We start from the raw sequence: 17,793 nt of genomic DNA, 5'->3' as shown, positions 1-17,793 counted from the left end.
CAAACACCATTGTAAATACAACCCATATTTATGCTTATTCATTTTATCTTGTGTCATTTAACTATTTGTACATTGTATATATATATATAATATGACATTTGTAATGTCTTTACTGTTTTTAAACTTCTGTATGTGTAATGTTTACTGTTAATTTTTGTTGTTTTTCACTTTATATATTCACTTTGTATGTTGTCTACCTCACTTGCTTTGGCAATGTTAACACATGTTTCCCATGCCAATAAAGCCCTTGAATTGAATTGAATTGAGAGAGACAGAGAGAGAGAGAGACAGAGAGAGAGAGAGAGAGAGAGAGAGAGAGAGAGAGAGAGAGAGAGAGAGAGAGAGAGAGAGAGAGAGAGAGAGAGAGAGAGAGAGAGAGAGAATGAGAGAGAGAGAGAGAAAGAGAGAGAGGATAAATGCATGTCAGTTCTGCTGTTGGAGAGGATGTACAGTATTATTGTGGGTTCACATGTCACACAAGTTGGTTTTTATGTGATCTGTGCAGTGGGTGGATGCTCTCAGAATAACAACAGCAGAGAAGCAGATCAGTGTTGATGATGTGTGTCTTACCCTGATCCTCCTCATGGCTGCTACGATCTCCATACGACTGTTGGGCCTGGGAACATCCAGACTGCCGACATACTGAACAACACACACAAGACATATGTTATAGATAAGACAGATATACAAAACCCAGTTCTAGATAGGACAATACACCCAGCATACAGTTATAGACGCAACAAAACACAACAGTATGTTTTGATAACACTATATAATGCATGACACCTCTCCTTGCAATTATCCTGTGTAAGTGGTTATGCATAGCCTAGTAGCCGATTGCAACCAATAAGTCATTATATGTAGCCTTCTAATATTGTTTAGGACTATATAACTAGTTATAGATTTTTTGACTGATATTATACTGCTATACACACTTGTTTTATTATAAGCATCTTGTAGGATGCATCTCAAATCTTCAAACATTGGGATTTGTTATATGTGTTTTACAAACTTAAATGTATATAATGTTCTGTGTTTTCTGTTTTGCCTCCTTTTGACTAATTCATTAACAATAGTTTGAGTAAGAACCGTCAATATTGAGTACTCTGGTGAAAGTAGGCTACAGAAATGGAGGGAAATGTGAATGTTTGCAGGTTTGGAAAACTTACACCTAGAAAGCACATTTGCAACATATGGGGTGGGGGAAATTTGACAAATGATCTAAAGTCACTGGAAATAAGTCACGTCGTTACCACAAACGTGCACCTGTCCTGAGTTTCATAACGCAACCATGTCAAATTAAATGATCGGCTAGTCCGAACCCAAATGAGACCTTTCAAGTTGGACATCAAAATATAACGCAGCGGCAGAACTGTTTCAAGACGCTCAACGGGAAAGACAATGAATACAGGGAAAACATCAAAGTGCCTTGTTTATTCTAGAAAATGTACATATACATTTCACCTTAGCTTGAAAATGTATCCCGTGTTGGTACGCTTCTTCGTTATGGAGGGGGACCCGCGAATCCGCGACATCGTCCACCAGATTGTACCTGTTCCGTCCAGGCATCTTCAGTCCTATTCCTCTGGACCTACCAAACGCGAGTGAAGGAAACACTACCAGAGAACGATGTTAACATGGGAAACACACGTTACGAGGCATATCTACCACTGACCCACTGAGATGTGGCACACAGAGTGAGCTCCCCGTGGAGACCTGAGTCCATTGTTGCGATAGCTCCGCGAGAGTGCCGCTCAAAGCCCAGAGAGGGGACCCGTCCACCGAAGGGACAGATTTGGGCGCCTCTTTTTCTTTTATTCCAAGAGCGCCTAGTCTTGCTGCTGACACTCCTTTTGTCAATATAGGGTTCTCTGCTTAGCTAACATAATCAACCCATAGACTGTCCAATACTAAACCACAATAGTAACTTCTCTCAGGTAGCCCTAGCATGGGTCTGTTGCAGGTGGCTGTTGGCCGCTTGCTGGTGGATGTCGCTTTGCCGGTGTTTTTGAATCTCGGCCATTGCTGGTAGCGTTGACGCTGAGCCCTCCCGCTTCAAAGCCATAGACGTTAGTTCAGAGCGAGTCCTGATTGGAGCAAAGTTCCAATACAATGACGTAACCCAGTGTTTTTTGGAAGCGTCGACAAAATAAACACTCAACCATAAATAATAGTAGATGTCCCAACCTTTCTGTCCTGTCAAGGCCGTTTCTTTAAAATCATATCACAGTGTAACATGGTTTTTGACTTTATTGATTTCAGATGGTAAAAACTTACCCTGGTGAAGAGCCTATTGAAGCCAACTTTTGATGACCCGTACCACTACACCACTGCCTACAATGTAGCAACTGTAGAGCTTATGCTCTTAGAAAAAAAGGTTATTTGGGGTTCTATACATAACGTTTTGGTTCTTTGGAGGAGATTAAATAATCCTTTACTTAAAAAGGAAGGATAGATATATTTGATAGGATAGGATTGATAGGATAGATAGGACTACCTACCCAGTGAAGGCAAATAACCTTGAGGGTTCTATCCAATGATGCATATAAACCCTGATTGCTGTGCTATATATTGGCATTTAAGGGGCCATATTGGCCCTCCCCAGTAGTAGCAGTCCTCCATAGAAATGAATGGAATTCGACAGTGTTTCAATTAAATGTTTCAAGAGCAAAATGAAGGTTCACCTTCCAACAGGACAACAACCATAAGCACACAGCCAAGACAACGCAGGAGTGGCTTCGGGACAAGTCTCAATGACCTTGAGCGGCCCAGCCAGAGCCCAGACTGTAACACGCTCGAACATCTCTGGAGAGACCTGAAAATAGCTGTGCTTCAACGCTCCCCATCCAACCTGACAGAGCTTGAGAGGATCTGCAGAGAAGAATTGGAGAAACTCCCCAAATACAGGTGTGCCAAGTTTGTAGCATCATACCCAAGAAGACTCAAGGCTGTAATTGCTGCTAAAGGTGCTTCAACAAAGTACAGTGTAAAGGATCTGAATGTTTATAAATGTCATATTTCGAAAAACTTGCTTTTTGTTTTGTCATTATGTATGTATGTGTGTGTGTGTGTGTGTGTGTGTGTGTGTGTGTGTGTGTGTGTGTGTGTGTGTGTGTGTGTGTGTGTGTGTGTGTGTGTGTGTGTGTGTGTGTGTGTGTGTGTGTGTGTGTGTGTGTGTGTGTGTGTGTATGTATGTATGTATGTATGTATGTATGTATGTATGTATGTATGTATGTATGTATGTATGTATGTATATACACTGCTCAAAAAAATAAAGGGAACACTAAAAAAACACATCCTAGATCTGAATGAATTAAATATTGTTATTAAATACTTTTTTCCTTACATAGTTGAATGTGCTGACAACAAAATCACATAAAAATTATCAATGGAAATCAAATTTATCAACCCATGGAGGTCTGGATTTGGAGTCACACTCAAAATTAAAGTGGAAAACCACACTACAAGCTGATCCAACTTTGATGTAATGTCCTTAAAACAAGTCAAAATGAGGCTCAGTAGTGTGTGTGGCCTCCATGTGCCTGTATGACCTCCTTACAACGCCTGGGCATGCTCCTGATGAGGTGGCGGATGGTCTCCTGAGGGATCTCCTCCCAGACCTGGACTAAAGCAACTCCTGGACAGTCTGTGGTGCAACGTGGCGTTGGTGGATGGAGCGAGACATGATGTCCCAGATGTGCTCAATTGGATTCAGGTCTGGGGAACGGGCGGGCCACTCCATAGCATCAATGCCTTCCTCTTGCAGGAACTGCTGACACACTCCAGCCACATGAGGTCTAGCATTGTCTTGCATTAGGAGGAACCCAGGGCCAACTGCACCAGCATATGGTCTCACAAGGGGTCTGAGGATCTCATCTCGGTACCTAATGGCAGTCAGGCTACCTCTGGCGAGCACATGGAGGGCTGTGCAGCCCCCCAAATAAATGCCACCCCACACCATGACTGACCCACCGCCAAACCGGTCATTCTGGAGGATGTTGCAGGCACCAGAACGTTCTCCACGGCATCTCCAGACTGTCACGTCTGTCACATGTGCTCAGTGTGAACCTGCTTTCATCTGTGAAGAGCACAGGGCGCCAGTGGCGAATTTGCCAATCTTGGTGTTCTCTGGCAAATGCCAAACGTCCTGCACGGTGTTGGGCTGTAAGCACAACCCCCACCTGTGGACGTCGGGCCCTCATACCACCCTCATGGAGTCTGTTTCTGACCGTTTGAGCAGACACATGCACATTTGTGGCCTGCTGGAGGTCATTTTGCAGGGCTCTGGCAGTGCTCCTCCTGCTCCTCCTTGCACAAAGGCGGAGGTAGCGGTCCTGCTGCTGGGTTGTTTCCCTCCTACGGCCTCCTCCACGTCTCCTGATGTACTGGCCTGTCTCCTGTCTCCATGCTCTGGACACTACGCTGACAGACACAGCAAACCTTCTTGCCACAGCTCGCATTGATGTGCCATCCTGGATGAGCTGCACTACCTGAGCAACTTGTGTGGGTTGTAGACTCCGTCTCATGCTACCACTAGAGTGAAAGCACCGCCAGCATTCAAAAGTGACCAAAACATCAGCCAGGAAGCATAGGAACTGAGAAGTGGTCTGTGGTCATCACATGCAGAACCACTCCTTTATTGGGGGTGTGTTGCTAATTGCCTATAATTTCCACCTGTTGTCTATTCCCTTTGCACAACAGCATGTGAAATGTATTGTCAATCAGTTGTTTCCAAAGTGGACAGTTTGATTTCACAGAAGTGTGATTGACTTGGAGTTACATTGTGTAAGTGTTCCCTTTATTTTTTTTAGCAGTGTATATATACACACATATACACAATGTTTGGCTCACATAATATAATTTAAAAGTATGCATTAGGGTGTGTGTAATAGAATAAACATGGCTTCCAAAATATTTTTTTTAAAGGAGGAGTACTAAGATGGCTGTACGGTGGCTTCAATACAGCGCCCCTGTCAATCCAGGGTTTATATACATCATTGGTTCTTTCCCTACCCCAAAGTGTAGGCCTAATGGGGATTTTACAAATCAACTGCTAACTGCTAATTCATATTTTGCAATAGTGTTGCTGTCACGTCCTGACCATAGAAAGCCTATATTTTCTATGGTAGAGTAGGCCAGGACTTGACTAGGGGTTTTAGTCTAGTTTATTATTTCTATGTGGGGTTCTATGTTTATTTTCTATGTTAGGGTTTGTGTATGATTCCCAATTAGAGGCAGCTGGTAATCGTTGTCTCTAATTGGGGATCATACTTAAGTTCCATTTTTTCCACCTGTGGGTTATGGGATATTGTTTGAATGTGTGTTTTGAGTTCGTGCACATAGCATATCTGTAGTCACGGTTCGTGGTTAGTTTATTGTTTATTTGTTTTTGTCATTGCTTAGTTTCACTTTCATTAAAATATGTGGAAGTCAACATACACTCAACATACAGCCTTGGTCCGACCATTATTACGAACAACGTGACAGTTGCAGAGGCCTGAGTGGTAAAGACCAAGGTTCTTACACACCCGCTTCCAGCTAGCAAACTAAATGCTAGCTGGAAGCAACAGGAAATAATGTGCTTAATAAAAGCATACACTCTATATATAGAACATTTCAGTCAATTCAACAGTTGACTGCAATTCTGATTTTAAAAAACAACTGCCAATCCATTCCTGCTTGATGACACAAGAGGACGGTGGTTGAACCAACTTCCAAGTAGGGTTGATTTGCAGGTTGACTCATAAACCGCAGTCCCCGCAGTTATATCCGCGTGGTGGGCGGGTTTAGGGTCATTAAATACTGTGTGGATGAAGGGCCGGTGTGTGGCGGGCAGCTTGAATAAAGAGAAAACAATAGTCTAACTATAGGCTACATTGAGCTTTTTCTTTCATTATTTTTAGGCTTTCTGGCATTATTGTGCAAACTTAAGCTTTAGGGTCAAACTGTAGCTACGCACCAAATAGCCCACACACCAATCACCAAAAGCTTTTGGGAATGGGCAGAAAGTCAGTTTAATTCAATATGAGAAAAGCTGCAAAATGGAGAGTTGGTGAATGGTAAAAGATAATGGCTGCAGTGCCAGCTATGTTTTGTGTGATGATGATGAGGCGCGCTATACGAATTTGGAAGTCACAAGACGGGGACTTCAAATAGGCCTATGGCACGTCAAGGGAACTGAATCCTTTTCTGTTCAGATGGGTTCAATGGAAACTGAGATCTGGACACTGACAGTAGGTCTATAACCTCTTGCATAGCCTTCATTTTTACTCCTGCATAATTAAGCTTTTTTTTGCAATACAATTATAGGCCTACACCAAAATGTAGCCTACATTTAGACTTGGGAACAGGTGTTGAGAAATATTTATTTCTTTCAACATCTTGAGAGAACGAATATGTGCAGTTAGCACCTTTACAGACAGTCCCTATCTTTATCAGCATCATGAAAGCTGAAAGTATTTTGACCAAATCAAGTATCCATCCAAGCAGACATTAAATCTTATCAGAAACATGTTGAGTCATTTTATAATATAATAATATAATATTATATAATATAATATAATATATTTTTAGTTATTGCATTCTCCCCAGTCCCTAAACATCTTTCCTGTTATTTAGTTATTGCATTCTCCCCAGTCCCTAAACATCTTTCCTATTATTCAGTTATTGCATTCTCCCCAGTCCCTAAACATCTTTCCTGTTATTTAGTTATTGCATTCTCCCCAGTCCCTAAACATCTTTCCTGTTATTTAGTTATTGCATTCTCCCCAGTCCCTAAACATCTTTCCTGTTATTCAGTTATTGCATTCTCCCCAGTCCCTAAACATCTTTCCTGTTATTTAGTTATTGCATTCTCCCCAGTCCCTAAACATCTTTCCTGTTTTTTAGTTATTGCATTCTCCCCAGTCCCTAAACATCTTTCCTGTTTTTTAGTTATTGCATTCTCCCCAGTCCCTAAACATCTTTCCTGTTATTTAGTTATTGCATTCTCCCCAGTCCCTAAACATCTTTCCTGTTTTTTAGTTATTGCATTCTCCCCAGTCCCTAAACATCTTTCCTGTTATTTAGTTATTGCATTCTCCCCAGTCCCTAAACATCTTTCCTGTTATTTAGTTATTGCATTCTCCCCAGTCCCTAAACATCTTTCCTGTTATTTAGTTATTGCATTCTCCCCAGTCCCTAAATATATTTCCTGTTATTTAGTTATTGCATTCTCCCCAGTCCCTTAACATCTTTCCTGTTATTTAGTTATTGCATTCTCCCCAGTCCCTAAACATCTTTCCTGTTATTTAGTTATTGCATTCTCCCCAGTCCCTAAACATCTTTCCTGTTATTTAGTTATTGCATTCTCCCCAGTCCCTACACATCTTTCCTGTTATTTAGTTATTGCATTCTCCCCAGTCCCTAAACATCTTTCCTGTTATTTAGTTATTGCATTCTCCCCAGTCCCTAAACATCTTTCCTGTTATTTAGTTATTGCATTCTCCCCAGTCCCTAAACATATTTCCTGTTATTTAGTTATTGCATTCTCCCCAGTCCCTAAACATCTTTCCTGTTATTTAGTTATTGTATTCTCCCCAGTCCCTAAACATCTTTCCTCTGTGAAAGAAGCAAAGATTACTTTAACAACATCAACTTGATTGAAGCATTCATTCCATCAATATATGACATTCCAGTGAGCAAGGCTTTATTTTAGTCTTCTAGGGCAACATATAGGCTACTGACAGAAGAGAAGCTGCATGTATATACAGTTGAAGTCGGAAGTTTACATACACCTTAGCCAAATACATTTAAACTCAGTTTTGCACAATTCCTGACATTTAATCCTAGTAAAAATATCCTGTTTTAGGTCCGTTAGGATCACCAATTTATTTTAAGAATTTGACATGTCAAAATAATAGGAGAGATAATTATTTATTTATTTCATCACATTCCCAGTGTGTCAGAAGTTTACATACACTCAATTAGTATTTGGTTGCATTGCCTTTAAATTGTTTAACTTGGGTCAAATGTTTCAAGTTGCCTTCAACAAGTTTCCCACAATACGTTGGGTGAATTTTGCCCCATTCCTCCTGACAGAGCTGGTGTAACTGAGTCAAGTTTGTAGGCCTCCTTGCTTGCATGTGCTTTTTCAGTTCTGCCCAGAAATTCGACAGGATTGAGGTCAGGGCTTTGTGATGGCCACTCCAATACCTTGACTTTGTTGTCCTTAAGCCATTTTGCCACAACTTTGGAAGTATGATTGGGGTTATTATCCATTTGGAAGACCATTTGCGACCAAGCTTTAACTTCCTGATTGATGTCTTGAGATGTTGCTTCAATATATCCACATCATTTTCATACCTCATGATGCCATCTATTTTGTGAAGTGCACCAGCACCTCCTGCAGCAAAGCACCCACACAACATGATGCTGCCACCCCCGTGCTTCACGGTTGGGATGGTGTTCTTTGGCTTGATGGTCATTATGGCCAAACAGTTCTATTTTTGTTTCATCAGACCAGAGGATATTTTTCCAAAAAGAGTCTGGCTTTATGGCGGTTGTGGAGCAGTGGGTTCTTCTGACTGCTGAACGGCCTTTCAGGTTATGTCGATATAGGACTCGTTTCACTGTGGATATAGATACTTTTGTACCCATTTCCTCCAGCATCTTCACACAATGTCCTGTGCTGTTGTTCTGGGATTGATTTGCACTTTTCACACCAAAGTACATTAATCTCTAGGAGACAGAACGCATCTCCTTCCTGAGCAGTATGAGAGCTGCGTGGTCCCGTGGCGTTTATACTTGCGTACTATTGTTTGTACAGATGGACGTGGTACCTTCAGGCGTTTGGAAATTGCTTCCAAGGATGAACCAGACTTGTGGAGGTCTACAATTTTTTTCTGAGGTCTTGGCTGATTCTTTTTAATTTTCCCATGATGTCAAGCAACAAGGCACTGAGTTTGAAGGTAGGCCTTGAAATACATCCTCAAGTACACCTCCAATTGACTCAAATGATGTCAGAAGCTTATAAAGCTATGATGTATGTACACTTCTGACCCATTGGAATTGTGATACAGTGAATTATAAATGAAATACTCCGTCTGTAAACAATTGTTGGGTAAATGACTTGTGTCATGCACAAAGTAGATGTCCTAACAGACTTGCCAAAACTATAGATTGTTAACAATAAATTTGTGGAGTGGTTGAAAAATGTGTTTTGAAGTGTATGTAAACATCAGACTTCAACTGTAATTATAGACAAGTTGACTAACAACCTGCCGACCAAAATGTCAAATTATAAGCAGAAACATATCTGCTGAAAAAACTCCTGCACCCCCTGTCAAAACAAATCTTCATCTGTTTCTCAATGGCCTACAGCCATTTTTTATATTTGCGGATTATAGACCATTTATGCTCGCTCTGAAGATGCGATCCGTAGGTATCATACTGATGCAATTGCAGAGCCTCTGGAGGCTTGCTGAAGCCAAATCGAGTTCTTATTATACATCATTTATTATAATTAATTGATACATAATCTACCTCCTCTCAGTCAGCAACAGTCTTGTATTGGCTTCATGAAACATAGGCTAGTCCCTCAATAGACTCCACACTGAAATACGGAAATAAAATAAACAATTAACTATTTTCCAATGTCAGGCTGGGTATGTAGCTCTTTTTGACATATCCCACAATAAAAAAATGAAGTTTATTTGAGAGTTAGCTGGCTAACTTGTAAAGTGGCGAATAAAAGTAGCCTTTTCTGTCTAGCTAGCTGCTTACAAACGTGCTCAAAACACTATCTAGCCTATAGTTTATCATATGACTTTGGATTCATATATTTGAATTAAATAAATCAACTTTGCTTACCTTAACAAATTGAAAAATAACTTGCTTATTGGTAAGAACAGAGCAAAAGACACTAATGGACAAGGTATATCATATTGCATTGGTAAAGTTGACATGGCCTATCATTAGACGGCAGGTAGCCTAATGGTTAGAGCGCTGGACTAGTAACTGAAAGGTTGCAAGTTCGATTCCCCGAGCTGACAAGGTACAAATCTGTGCATATTTCCAAACTATCTTTGCATATAATGACAATCAATTCTAAAAAACATTGCCGATATTCTTTACTCAAATGATGACTATTAAATAGCAGTAGACAATTCATAAATTGCACAGGCTTCTATATGGAACCATTTTGGTTCGGATCAAAGAACCCTATAAAAGGGGTATATTTATAACTTTTAGGAGTTCCATATATGAAGCAAACAATACCCCTTTTGGTTCTATAAGGAACCTTTTTTCTACAGTGAGGGTAAAATAGCTTAGTAACAATGTAGCACACAGTGTGAACAGTACCAACTATGATGTTAGCATTCAAGATACAGAAGAATCAGAAAAAGAAGAGGTGAAGCTGTTCCCAGGGTGAATGATGAAGGGATGTATGGAGTGAGTATGGCCTGATTTTTTTTCACACACACACACACACACACACACACACACACACACTAATTTAAAATATGTGTTACATTTATTATAAGCTACCAATAATTCATTGGATAGCATTTAGAATCAGGTCTTAAGCTTTTTATCAGATCAGGCTTGAATTTAATTGTAATCAATCACAAGTTTACTCAGGTGTCATATACATGTGTAATGAGCCTAATCAATTGATATCTCACATTTTAGCTGCAAATTTCTTTAGTGACACGAGCACCAGGGGCTCCCGAGTGACGCAGTGGTCGAAGGCGTCACTACAAAACCTGGTTCGATTCCAGGCTGTATCACAACCGGCTGTGAATGGGAATCCCATAGGGCGGTGGACAATTGGCCCAGCGTCATCCGGGTTAGGGTTTGGCCGTCATTGTAAATAAGAATTTGTTCTTAACTGATTTGCCTAGTTAAATAAAGGTTAAATAAAATAAAATAAAAATGTTAAAACAGACATATGCAGAAAGAGGAGAGTACAGACGCATGGCTAAAGTAGTGCAGGCACGCCCTCTACTGGTTAGATATAGATCTGCTCCAAAAGGAGGCTCAGCAGCAGGTACACCAGTGAGGTTTCGGCACATCTTGGACTGGTAACTCCGATAGACCTAGCTACTCAAACATAAAACTACAGCTAAACTAAAACACAACCAGCTATAACACACGACACACCATGTTCTAAAAAATAAAAGTGTTTAATACAAACAAAGGCCTTTCCAGTGATGTACAACTTTGATAAATCCTCTTTTCACTTCTGTACAAATCAAAATGTAGTTTTCATTACACCTCACAAAATAGTTTAAAATAATGGTTCAAACAAAAACCCTGTACATTTATGTCAGTGCCATGATACTCTTAGGGAAACATAATATAAAACTCTGAATGTGAAATAAGGTGCTTCGTCATAAGGTGCCCAGTACATTGGGGATTCCCTCTCAAAGGTAAAGTAAAGACAGTGAACTTGGATCATTACCTATTGACCGTGTTTGTATGTATCGGTCAGTATTGATGCTGTACTCCATAGTCGTCCATGATGTCTGGTCTGGGCATGACCAGGCCTCTCTCCTTCAGGGCCAGGTGTTTGTATGTACCGGTCAGTATTGATGCTGTACTCCATAGTCGTCCATGATGTCTGGTCTGGGCATGACCAGGCCTCTCTCCTTCAGGGCCAGGTGTTTGGTCTTCTCTGCCTCCTGCCTGCTCTGCTGCTGCAGTCGCTGTTCCTCCAGGATGTCCTCAATACACACCTGCTGCAGACTGGTGTCACTCTCCTTCTCCAGGTCCTTCACAGGAGTAGACACACATTCAGACATCAGTGTTTGTGTGTGTAGGAGAAGGGGGAAGTTGCATCGCAATATGGCGACCGGAGAATAGGCGATTGAGCGTGTGGAAAGCAAATCAGTGGGCGAGTGGAAAGCAAATCAGTGGGCGAGTGGAAAGCAAATCAGTGGACGCGTGGAAAGCAAATCAGTGGGCGCGTGGAAAGCAAAGCAGTGGGCGCGTGGAAAGCAAAGCAGTGGGCGCGTGGAAAGCAAAGCAGTGGGCGCGTGGAAAGCAAAGCAGTGGGCGCGTGGAAAGCAAAGCAGTGGGCGCGTGGAAAGCAAAGCAGTGGGCGCGTGGAAAGCAAAGCAGTGGGCGCGTGGAAAGCAAAGCAGTGGGCGCGTGGAAAGCAAAGCAGTGGGCGCGTGGAAAGCAAAGCAGTGGGCGCGTGGAAAGCAAAGCAGTGGGCGCGTGGAAAGCAAAGCAGTGGGCGCGTGGAAAGCAAAGCAGTGGGCGCGTGGAAAGCATAGCAGTGGGCGCGTGGAAAGCAAAGCAGTGGGCGCGTGGAAAGCAAAGCAGTGGGCGCGTGGAAAGCAAAGCAGTGGGCGAGTAAAAATACAATTTAAAACATGTATTACATGTTTTTTTTGTGGTCTGCTTTAGGTTAGATGGTTTTGACTGAGCTGTGTTTAACATTTACATTTACATTTAAGTCATTTAGCAGACGCTCTTATCCAGAGCGACTTACAAATTGGTGCATTCACCTTATGACATCCAGTAGAACAGCCACTTTACAATAGTGCATCTAAATCTTTTAAGGGGGGTGAGAAGGATTACTTTATCCTATCCTAGGTATTCCTTAAAGAGGAATACTTTTAATTGTTCTTCTGTTTCCTACCATGAAATTACCTTACATTGAGCTACCTTACCGCAAGAGTTCAGACTTCTGTTAAGAAGCCTGAGTCGTATGTGTCCGAGTCGTATTTCACTGTTAGTTTTAGACAAATAATTGTAAATGTTCAGTTATAAAACTGACAAGTTTATTTTTTAGTATCGATGGGTCTACTGTTGCTTCATGCGTTGTATGCGTGTGCTTACTGTGACTGCCACTCTGATATTGGCTAATAGGTAGCTACTTCCCGCGGCATTGCCAGACAGTAGCACTTGTCAAGTGGGAGCAAAGGGCACTGTGTCCCGGTGTTGTTGCCATTCATGTCCTCCCCATTGAGTAGTAGACTGTATATACAGTACCAGTCAAAAGTTGACACGCCTACTCATTCAAGGGTTTCTCTATCAAAACTATGAAATAACATATGGAATCATGTAGTAACCAAAAAGTGTTAAACCAATCAAAATAGATTTTAGGTTTCTCAAAGTAGCCACCCTTGGCCTTTAATACCAAGAGTGTGCAGAGCTGTTATCTTCTCAAGCCAGCTTCACCTGGAATGCTTTTCAAACAGTCTTGAAGGAGTTCCCACATATGCTAGGCACAGTTTGGCTGCTTTTCCTTCACTCCACAGTCCAACTCATTCCAAACCCTCTCAATTGGGTTTAGGTTGAGTGATTGTAGAAGCCTGGTCATCTGATGCATCACTCCATCACTCTCCTTCTTGGTCAAAGCCATTACACAGCCTGGTGGCGTGTTGGGTCATTGTCCTGTTGAAGAACAAATGCGCAAACCAGATGTGATGGTGTATCGCTGCAGAATTATTTCGTAGCCATGCTGGTTAAGTGTGCCTTGAATTCTAAATAAATCACAGACAGTGTCACCAGCAAAGCACCCCCACACCATCACACCTCCTCCTCCATGCTTCACGGTGGGAACCACATGTGGAGATCATCCGTTCACCTACTCTGTGTCTCACAAAGGCACGGTAGTTGGAATCAAAAATCTCAAATTTGGACTCATCAGAACAAAGGACAGTTTTGAACCAGTCTAATGTCCATTGCTCGTGTTTCTTGGCCCAAGCAAGTCTCTTCTTAATATTGGTGTCCTTTAGTAGTGGTTTCTATGCAGCAATTCGAACATGAAGGCCTGATTCACGCAGTCTCCTCTGAACAGTTGATGTTGAGATGTGTCTGTTACTTGAACTCTGAAGCATTTATTGGGACTGCAATTTCTGAGGCTGGTAACTAATGAATGTATCCTCTGCATCAGAGGTAACTCTGGGTCTTCCTTTCCTGTGGCGGTCCTCATGAGTGCCAGTTTCATCATAGCGTTTGATGGTTTTTACAACTTGAAGAAATGTTCAATGTTCTTGAAATTTTCCAGGTTGACTGACTTTCATGTCTTAAAGTAATGATGGTCTGTCGTTTCTCTTTGCTTATTTGAGCTGTTCTTGCCATAATATGGCCTTGGTCTTTTACCAAACAGGGTTATATTCTGTATATCCCCCTAACTTGTCACAACACAACTGATTTGCTCAAACACATTGAGGAAATCAATTCCACATATTAACTTTTAACAAGGCACACCTGTTGATTAAAATACATTCCAGGTGACTACCTCATGAAGCTGGTTGAGAAAATGCCAAGAGTGTGCAAAGCTGTCATCAAGGCAAAGGGTGGCTACTTCGAAGAAACATTACTACATGATTCCATGTGTTATTTCATAGTTTTGCCATCTTCACCATTACTCTCAAAACGTTTGACTGGTACTGGATGTATCAAGGTGACAACTAGATGGTTATCAATATTAGTTCTTTCTTGTGTAGGCTGCTATCATACTTGAAATAAAATCCTGTGAGGGGGAAAGAAAATGGCCACGTAGCTACTGCCAGCGACCCGACACCCAGTAGGAATCACTTCAAGTCAGCAGGCACAACACTGGAGTACTGGTCGGAGGCTTACTATCGACTCGTAGTGCAGCCCAATCAGCCACAAATAAACGGTCTTGAGTGGCTACAAATCTTCCCATTTGGCCGATTCACTTCTCATATACCCATTCCCGAGTGGCGTAGCGGTCTGAGGCACTGCATCTCGGTGCTAAAGGCGTCACTACAGACACCCTGGTTCAAATCCAGGCCGTGATTGGGAGTCGCATAGGGCAGCGCACAATTGTCCCAGCATCGTCCGGGTTTGGCTGGGGTAGGTTGTCATTGTAAATAAGAATTACAACTTTACAACTACACATACTTGGAGTGTAAGGGGATCTGTGTGTTTGTTGCAGACTTACGATCTCCCCCAGGAGGACTACGTTCTCTCCCCTGACGATAAAGATTCCTCGAGGGATGTCTCCATACCTCTTGCCCACGTGGATCCTCTCCACCGTCTGCTGCAGCACCAGGTTGGCTACACACACAAAAAAAAATGCTTGGTTGCTTTCCGACTATGTTGTATGCAATACTATGGTATTGCAATGCAATGGTTGGAATACTTACATACCAAACTGATCAATGCTTCTGAGAAAGCCGATCAACGTTCTTCCATCTCGGAGCAGGACGAGATGTTTTTCTGTCAATTCAAACAGGCAGCAAAATCATTGTATATTTGATGCAATTACTATGGTTTTAACTGTGCATTTTTGTTGGGGTTTTATGAAAAGAGATTGATGGTTAGATTAGTAGCCTACTGGTCATGCTCTGCTTACAAGCGCGGCCTACAGCCTTTGCCCCTGACCTAGGGAGGTAGCTATGTTGACAGTTGATTTGATAACAGTGTTCAGGTGTGCACTCATCTTAGTGTCAGGCGCACACATCAAGTCCTCTGGTAAATGCCATGTGTTTGCATGTCATGATGGCGCTGCTTTACAAGCTGTTATCTAACAAATATATCAATGGACATTATTTCTAAAACCCTCTACCAGAACCAACCAATGGTAAAAACCGGTGCATCTCGACACAACACCGGCTAGCGGTGTTAGCATGCCTTGGAATGGCCATGCAGCGGCATCGACTTACTATCGATATCCTCGATGAGGCTGGCTGTTCCTGGCATGTAGTTCATTTTTGGTCGGCTTGTAAATCGCATGTACACGATGTTTGGTGCGAATTTAGAGGGATTATTTGCTGTTGTGTCACTGTCCTTTCAGGCCATCGGACTCTCGTGCAGTTCGGTTTGGGCCATAGTGAAACACTTCCTGTTATGTAATGTACGCACAAGACAGTTGGGTAGCCCCGTTCTCTGCTACTATTGGTCTAACCAAATTTGACGCCGCTTGAAGTTTTAATTCTAGAGTGTAATTACAGAATAGATGTATTTGTCTGTAGGTTATAATATTAAACCCAAATAGACACCAGTAATTATATAATCTTCAACAACAAAAATCCACCCACTTCTTATCCCCGTACAACACCATGGTTGTCACTAGTTACCACAGCCACAAAGTAAAAATTGTCCAAATTTAAGGTTAGTGTTAGGCATAAACAGTGTCGGATTTAGGCATAGGTGACATAGGCAGGCGCACAGTGCGGCATCTTGCCGGGTATGGCACAGGGGCGCTGCACGAATTATGTTCAGAATGGTGTCATTTACGCGATCGTTTTTTATCATTCATTTTACCTTTATTTAACTAGGCTAGTCAGTTAAGAACACATTCTTATTTTCAATGACAGCCTCAGAACAGTGGGTTAATTGCCTTGTTCAGGGGCAGAACGACAGATGTTTACCCTGTCAGCTCAGGGATTTGTTCTTGCAACCTTTCAGTTGCTAGTCCAACGCTCTAACCACTAGGCTACCCTGCCTCCCCACTTCATGTCAATGGTATCATGTCACCATGTGGGGCTGTTGGTCAATTAACCTTGTCGGAGTAGGTGCCCTGTTTCTTCTAGTTTGTGAGCGAGGCAGGCTACTGCCTGGGAAGGTCTCCCACTCAGAAGTATGAGATGGGGCGGAGGCGGGGGCGAGAGTAGGTTGACCTCAGGTCTCCCCACTGGAAGCCCAAGGTACCGTTTTTTATATTTACGAGTCTTATTTATATATATATTTATATAGTTTTAAATGTTTTGATTATTTATTTGTGTTGTTCCAAATGTCTGAATAAAAATTCAAGTTAGTGCTGAATGGTGTTTTGGGAGGGGGGGTTCGCCCAGGGAGCCATACAAGCTCGAACTGCCACTGGGTAAGGTTAGCAGTGTGGTTAAAGTTAGGGTTAAGTTTAGGGTTAGGCTTAAAATCTGATTTTGAGTAGAGAACTTGTACAAATAGGTGGAGTTTAGCCATAATTATGACTTTGAGGCTGTGGTAACTCGGGACGACCCAGTACCATACTTGATTGGTTTCATCATCTCATTCCACAGTTACGCCTCAATGATGTTGCTCTTGCTGCGGGCGATTCCCTGATCCACCTCTACGCAGACGACACCATTCTATATACTTACGGCCCGTCCTTGGACACTGTGCTATCTAACCTCCAAACGAGCTTCAATGCCATACAACACTCCTTCCGTGGCCTCCAACTGCTCTTAAACGCTAGTAAAACCAAATGCTTGCTTTTCAACCGTTCGCTGCCTGCACCCGCACGCCTGACCAGCATCACCACCCTGGATGGTTCCGACCTTGAATATGTGGACTTCTATAAGTACCTAGATGTCTGGCTAGACTGTAAACTCTCCTTCCAGACTCATATCAAACATCTCCAATCGAAAATCAAATCTAGAGTCTGCTTTCTATTCCGCAACAAAGCCTCCTTCACTCACGCCGCCAAACTTACCCTAGTAAAACTGACTATCCTACCGATCCTCGACTTCGGCGATGTCATCTACAAAATTGCTTCCAACACTCTACTCAGCAAACTGGATGCAGTTTATCACAGTGCCATCCGTTTTGTCACTAAAGCACCTTATACCACCCACCACTGGGACCTGTATGCTCTAGTCGGCTGGCCCTCGCTACATATTCGTCGCCAGACCCACTGGCTCCAGGTCATCTACAAGTCCATGCTAGGTAAAGCTCCACCTTATCTCAGTTCACTGGTCACGATGCCAACACCCATCCGTAGCACGCGCTCCAGCAGGTGTATCTCACTGATCATCCCTGAAGCGAACACCTCATTTGGCCGCCTTTCGTTCCAGTTCTCTGCTGCCTGTGACTGGAACGAATTGCAAAAATCGCTGAAGTTGGAGA

General features: G+C 42.4%; 2 protein-coding genes across 2 annotated transcripts; both read right to left on the bottom strand.

Annotated features, from left to right (window-relative positions):
• Positions 1-345: 345 nt before the first annotated feature.
• LOC123989352 (carboxyl-terminal PDZ ligand of neuronal nitric oxide synthase protein-like) lies at positions 346-2,139 on the bottom strand. Its single transcript, XM_046290302.1, has 2 exons — positions 1,465-2,139; positions 346-642 (listed from the first exon to the last, which is right to left on the bottom strand). Exons 1-2 carry the CDS (start codon positions 1,567-1,569, stop codon positions 466-468), a joined length of 282 nt encoding a protein of 93 aa, XP_046146258.1. The 5' UTR covers positions 1,570-2,139; the 3' UTR covers positions 346-465.
• A 9,010-nt stretch (positions 2,140-11,149) lies between these two features.
• Positions 11,150-15,837, bottom strand: LOC124047945 (U6 snRNA-associated Sm-like protein LSm1). Its single transcript, XM_046368298.1, has 4 exons — positions 15,630-15,837; positions 15,115-15,183; positions 14,906-15,021; positions 11,150-11,753 (listed from the first exon to the last, which is right to left on the bottom strand). The coding sequence occupies exons 1-4, from the start codon at positions 15,697-15,699 to the stop codon at positions 11,565-11,567; spliced, it is 444 nt and encodes a 147-aa protein (XP_046224254.1). The 5' UTR covers positions 15,700-15,837; the 3' UTR covers positions 11,150-11,564.
• Positions 15,838-17,793: the final 1,956 nt, after the last annotated feature.

Source organism: Oncorhynchus gorbuscha, linkage group LG11, assembly GCF_021184085.1.
Source record: "Oncorhynchus gorbuscha isolate QuinsamMale2020 ecotype Even-year linkage group LG11, OgorEven_v1.0, whole genome shotgun sequence".
Lineage (NCBI taxonomy): Eukaryota > Metazoa > Chordata > Actinopteri > Salmoniformes > Salmonidae > Oncorhynchus > Oncorhynchus gorbuscha.
The sequence above is the reverse complement of the archived record's forward strand: the minus strand, read 5'-3'. Positions and strand labels throughout refer to the sequence as shown.